This window comes from Setaria italica, chromosome IX, assembly GCF_000263155.2.
Source record: "Setaria italica strain Yugu1 chromosome IX, Setaria_italica_v2.0, whole genome shotgun sequence".
Taxonomy (NCBI): domain Eukaryota; kingdom Viridiplantae; phylum Streptophyta; class Magnoliopsida; order Poales; family Poaceae; genus Setaria; species Setaria italica.
The window spans coordinates 56,102,529-56,108,066 of NC_028458.1; the positions used below are offsets into that span (position 1 = coordinate 56,102,529).

At 49.8% G+C, this 5,538-nt stretch overlaps 1 protein-coding gene across 1 annotated transcript; it reads left to right on the plus strand.

Annotated features, from left to right (window-relative positions):
* Window positions 1-3,168: 3,168 nt before the first annotated feature.
* Window positions 3,169-5,538, plus strand: LOC101755953 (WAT1-related protein At2g39510). Its single transcript, XM_004985633.4, has 8 exons — window positions 3,169-3,678; window positions 3,800-3,862; window positions 4,011-4,127; window positions 4,230-4,470; window positions 4,575-4,733; window positions 4,816-4,967; window positions 5,074-5,251; window positions 5,343-5,538. Exons 1-8 carry the CDS (start codon window positions 3,473-3,475, stop codon window positions 5,349-5,351), a joined length of 1,125 nt encoding a protein of 374 aa, XP_004985690.1. The 5' UTR covers window positions 3,169-3,472; the 3' UTR covers window positions 5,352-5,538.

Here is a 5,538-nt window from a genome sequence, read left to right on the forward strand (position 1 = left end):
AACACACACACACACACACACACACACACACACACACACACTCACACACACAAACAAACACATCGACACACACCCTCCACATATTTAATGGGTTTTGTAAATAGTCTACGTTTAATACTCCTAATTAGTATCTAAACATTCGATGTGACGGGTGCTATAAAAATAAGTAAGTGGAAGCAAACGAGGCCTAATAGTCACGATCTTTTTTTGAAAAACGTTTTGACCGGGATCCACCCTGACGCGCCTCCTCCTTCTGATCGCAGCCTCGCGGGCGGCCGACGCCGACGGTAGGCCTGCAGGAGCTGCCGGCTGCCGCCCCCCTCTCCGATGGAGAATCCGTTCTGCGACGAGGGGATCGAGGAGGGACACCGGGCGGCTGCGAAGCAGCACAGGAGTGCAGGAAGGGACTCGGGAGGGGCGGCCGCAAGTCCGCCGCACCCCATCGCCGGAGCCGAACATGGAGACGACCCACGAGTCATCACCTTCTCAATCTCGCCGCATCCCGCATCCCGCATCCCGCATCCCGGAGGACGGCGACGCCGACGACCACGGTCTGCCCACGGCGTCCCTGCTCGGCCTTCCAGGCTTCCATTGGCGCCGTTGATTCGAGTCAAGGTGTTCTGTATCGCAGTTCATCTGCTCAGCGCTGAATCATTTGAGGCAAAGCTCCGTTGCTCACGTTGGTGCAGGGATTCTGATCACTTCCCTTCTCATGTCATGTCAAGGCAAGAGGGATCTGAGGAACTTCAACTGAATCTGCTGTGACTGAATGAGTAAAAATGACGAGACTTCAAACAGCCGATGATGATATCGCTCGACACCACATGGAAACTGAAGGAATAAACAGGCATCGCAAGTTCAACAGCGTCCTTTCGTCAGCACACGACGCATCGTTTTAGGGGTAAACAAGGGCATTCTTCCAATGTGCGAGATGTATGCTTCAAGTAAAGGAACAGAGACAGAGTTGGGCACGTCGACAACGGACCTCTGCATTTCATTGTTCAAGATGATGATCCCGGCTCGCGTCAGAAGCAGAACAAACGCTGCATTCTTAGCAACTTGCGCGTGCAGAGAAGTATTTCCAAATTCAGAGTATTCTTTTGGCCGCGACCATGGCAAATACGGATCTCCCTCAGTGCGCCACTGGGTGCTGGTAGGTTCGTACTATGACATCGTTTTTGTTTCCCTCACGTTGTTCCATTCGAAAAGCAAATTGCAGCGATAGGTCAGGGATCTTGACATCTTGTATGCAAACGCTAAGTATATATTTTTTTTTCAGTAAAAAAGTTGAAGTCGGCCTAGTACTTGCCGTAGTTCCTCTAGAAAGACGTCGCGGAAGAAACGCCGGGTCTGCGGGCAGAGGCGCACGCGAGATGTGCCCGCAATTTTCCGTACGCGGAGCGAACGGAACAGTCACGCGCTAGTCGTGCGCACGCGCAGGTGTTACCCAACACAATAGTCCAACACACCATCTTTGCTGGCCGCGAACGCCGTGCCGAAAATTCTCTGACGATCGGAACGAATCCAAAGGGGACGACACATTATTCAGTTATTGGCTGCCTCAGGAATTGAGGATCGATTCCTCGTAATGCAGACCGGCACTACGGCGGTCCCCTGAGGAGAAAGAAGAGGAGACAGGATGCCTACCTGGACGCCACATTCTCGCACATCCCACTAGAGATAGATGTTTGCCACTTATGCCTGGTATATCTGACTAGCTTTTGCACGAAATAAAGTCAAATCCGGCGTCCAAACGAAATTCTTGTATTGCACGAACAAGAAATCCGGTTAGGTGCGCACGTATCCGTCTTCTGAACGGCCCGTAATGCATGCACTGTTCCTTTTTTTTTACGGAGTAGAGGTCAATCATGTTGTGGATCGCGCACGCTGACAGGGATTTACGGAGAGGTAAGAGCGATTACTGACCACAAGTTCTTGATCGGGAGCAATTTGTTTATGAGTGGATTCTCCATTGAATCTTTAGGTGTTCCAGGCTTATAAAACAAGGAGAGCTAGCTTAGCGCTTTAGGCAAATGGTACGTCCATCCTTGAAGCACTTGGTGAGCAATCGAGCTTAAAGCATTTGCTTTACCCCGTGGTAGCTAGCTAGTGTTCTGGCTTTGCCGATTTGCTTTAAAACATTTGTCTTTTTTAAAAGAAATGTCAAACTTTTTAATATCAGTATGCAGCCGCAGGATGCTTGTATCCACTTCCACTATGCGATTGCTTTCAGCCGCTGCAGCTCACGTAGCAGCATATAACTGGAAAGAGACAAGAGGAGAGCACCAATTTGGTCGCAGAATCATGGCTCGTTTGGTTCCTTTGCTTATTTTTAGCACCCGTCACATCGAATGTTTACTAATTAGGAGTATTAAACGTAGACTATTTACAAAACCCATTACATAAGTGGAGGCTAAACGACGAGACGAATCTATCAAGCCTAATTAGTTCATGATTTGACAATGTGTTGCTACAGTAAACATTTGCTAATGATGGATTAATTAGGTTTAATAGATTCGTCTCGCCGTTTAGCCTCCATTTGTGTAATGAGTTTTGTAAATAGTCTACGTTTAATACTCCTAATTAGTATCTAAACATTCCAATGTGACATGTGCTAAAAATAAGTAAAAGAACCAAACGGGACCTCACTCAGTCGAGCGCTAGTCTCAGGCCTCAAGGAGTGATCCAGTTGCAATTTCAGACAATCCAACAAAATGTCCAGCTGAACCTGCATTTCTTGGCTCTGAATCGAGCTGCTGCCTCTTCTGTTCTCGATTCAGAACTGGAAATCAGACACCGTTCTCGATTCAGAACTGGAAATAATCAGACACGTACAGCACAGTTGCAGCAGACTGTACACTGTCATCATGCAGTGAATTAAAAATCTTGGCCTAATCTGGGGACCAGGCTCGCATATTTGCTAGTAATTGCTAATCTTCCCCGCACTACAAATACTGACCAAAACCGAAAGCATCTGCACCGTTGCTAGTGCAAGTCTAGCAGGAGCGCTCCAATTCAGCTTTCGTACGATGCCGAATCACCCCTTGCTAGCCCCCACCATTCTTCCATCTGGTCTTCCCGGTATCAGCATCTGCTCGGCTCATCCGAGCCGACGCCGACACCCGCGATAAGTTTTCATTTTCTTCTTCAGGAAGCGGAGCACCCATCGTGAAATCCCTTGTGCTCCTCTTGCCGTTGGCTCTTGCTGTTTCAGGTAGCTACCAGGCGATCACGTTCACGTTGACAGCACCATGCATCAGGAATTCAGGTAGTAGTGCGTGGGTGACTAGGCGGGTGGGATCAAGTACTTCTCCACCCCACGCCACGGCACCAGACTACCAGACACCAGAGCCCACAAGCCGGATGCCTATATAAACCAGGCTGCTCTTACCACAACCGATTCATCTTTTCTCCTGAGAAACTGGTCACGCTTGGGTTGAGGGGCAGTGGAGATAGGAGTGATCCCGCAGAAATGGCTCTCGAGGTCGCTGAGAAGGGAGGGGTGTGGCGGCGGTACGCGCCGCACGTCCAGATGGTCCTGGCGCAGCTGTGCTACACGCTCATGTACTTCATCACCGAGGCCGCCTTCAACCGGGGGCTCAACCCCTACGTCTATGTCACCTACCGGCACCTGCTCGTCGCCGTCCTCATCTGGCCATTCGCCTACTACCATGAGAGGTAAGCTCATCGATCTCTCTTCAGATAGGATGTATTGAGGGAGGAGGGTGAACAATTCATGTTCTGAGTTCTCTGAACCTTTTTGCTCATGCTGGTGTGCCTTTGCTGCCCTTTCCTGCAGGGGGTTGAGGCCCAAAATGACATTCATGCTGTTCATGGAGATATTCGTGCTGTCGCTTCTCGGGTAAGAACAAGATCAGATAGCTGAAACTGTCTTTTTTTTGCACCTTTCCCGAAGAGATAAAAGAAACTGAAACAAAAAAGAAACTTTCACGAAAATGCCGAAGTGAGAGAGAAGAAATTTTAACACGTCACGCCCTTCGTCAATGCAGGGTGAGCTTGACTCTGAACATGTACTTCGCAAGCCTGAAGTACACGTCCCCAACGTTCGTCACTTCCATGGTGAACACCATCGCCTCCATGACCTTCGTCATCGCCATCATCCTCAGGTTTAGTTTACACGCCCTCGTCCTTGGCAGCCTTTTAACATCTGAAGATGCAAGCTTCTTTCAGTCTGACGGTTCCACTGACGTCGTCCATGTCGAGTTCAGGATGGAGATCGTGGACGCCAAGAGCCTCCGAGGGCTCGCCAAGATCGCAGGGACCGTGGTGTCTTTCGCCGGGGTGACCACCATGACCCTGTACAAGGGAGCGGCGATCAAGTGCCTCTGGAATTCGCCTGTTCACATCCACGGCGGTGGAGGCGGCGCCGTCGCGCATGACAGTTGGGTGAAAGGTTCAGTCCTTGCCGTGGCCAGCTGCATATGCTGGTCCATCTGGTACATCATGCAGGTGCTTACCCTCCGATCCATCACACACAAATTAAAACAACCACCACTAGCATGAGTGTGTTTATGCGTCTCAAACTCTAATTTGATCGGATCATGGCATGGCAGGCATCATCTCTGAAGAGGTACCCGGCCCAGCTCTCGCTGACGGCATGGATGTGCACGGTTGGGGGGGTACAGTCGACTGTCTTCACGGTGTTCATGCAGCACAAGCCGGAAGACTGGCTCATCGGCTTCGGCCTCAAGTTCTGGTGCATCGTGTACTCGGTAACTTCAAAACGCGAAATTAAAATTGGCTCCCATTTCGCTGATGATGTTGATCGCTGTTTACATGTGTGTTCTTCATCAGGGACTCGCCTGCAACGGCTTCACGGTCTTCGTCCAGCTGTGGTGCACCGAGAAGAAAGGCCCCGTCTTCGTCACCATGTTCAACCCCCTGTCGACGATCATGGTGGCCATCCTGGCCTACTTCATCTTCGGCGAGAACCTATACGTCGGAAGGTATACAGGAAACGCATGGTGTTAGAAAATTACTCCTGAAGTTTTTAATGTTCTTGTGGTTTAATTTTCTATGACTGAATTTCTAATGTTTTTTGCTGATATGCAGCATAATCGGAGGTGTGGTTGTAATTCTGGGCCTGTACATGTTGCTGTGGGGCAAGGAGAAAGACCAAGTGCATGGCGCGAGCAAAGACCAGGAGCTCGAGCTGGACTGCGAGAAGCAGGCGAGGAAGGCGCGGGACGTCTACGCCGTGCAGCAGAACGGCACCGAAGCTCCCATGACGGTGAAGTGAAGGGATCAGATGTTCAGTTCGGTTTTCTTGATGTACAAAGTTGCACCGATTCTCACCTGAACTTATGCAACGCGGAAAACAGGTTGTCTGAATGTGTGGCAGACGTCTGTCACATGGATCATCGCTGTGCTGTGTATACCAAATCCAGTAATCCGTGATCCTTTTTCTGAACGAAGGTGAGTCTCTGATCCTGACGTCGAATACTCCCTTCGTCCCACAAAGACTGTTCGTTTAGAAAATTTTAAATAAGATAGTAGCAATACTAAAAGTTCAAAGTA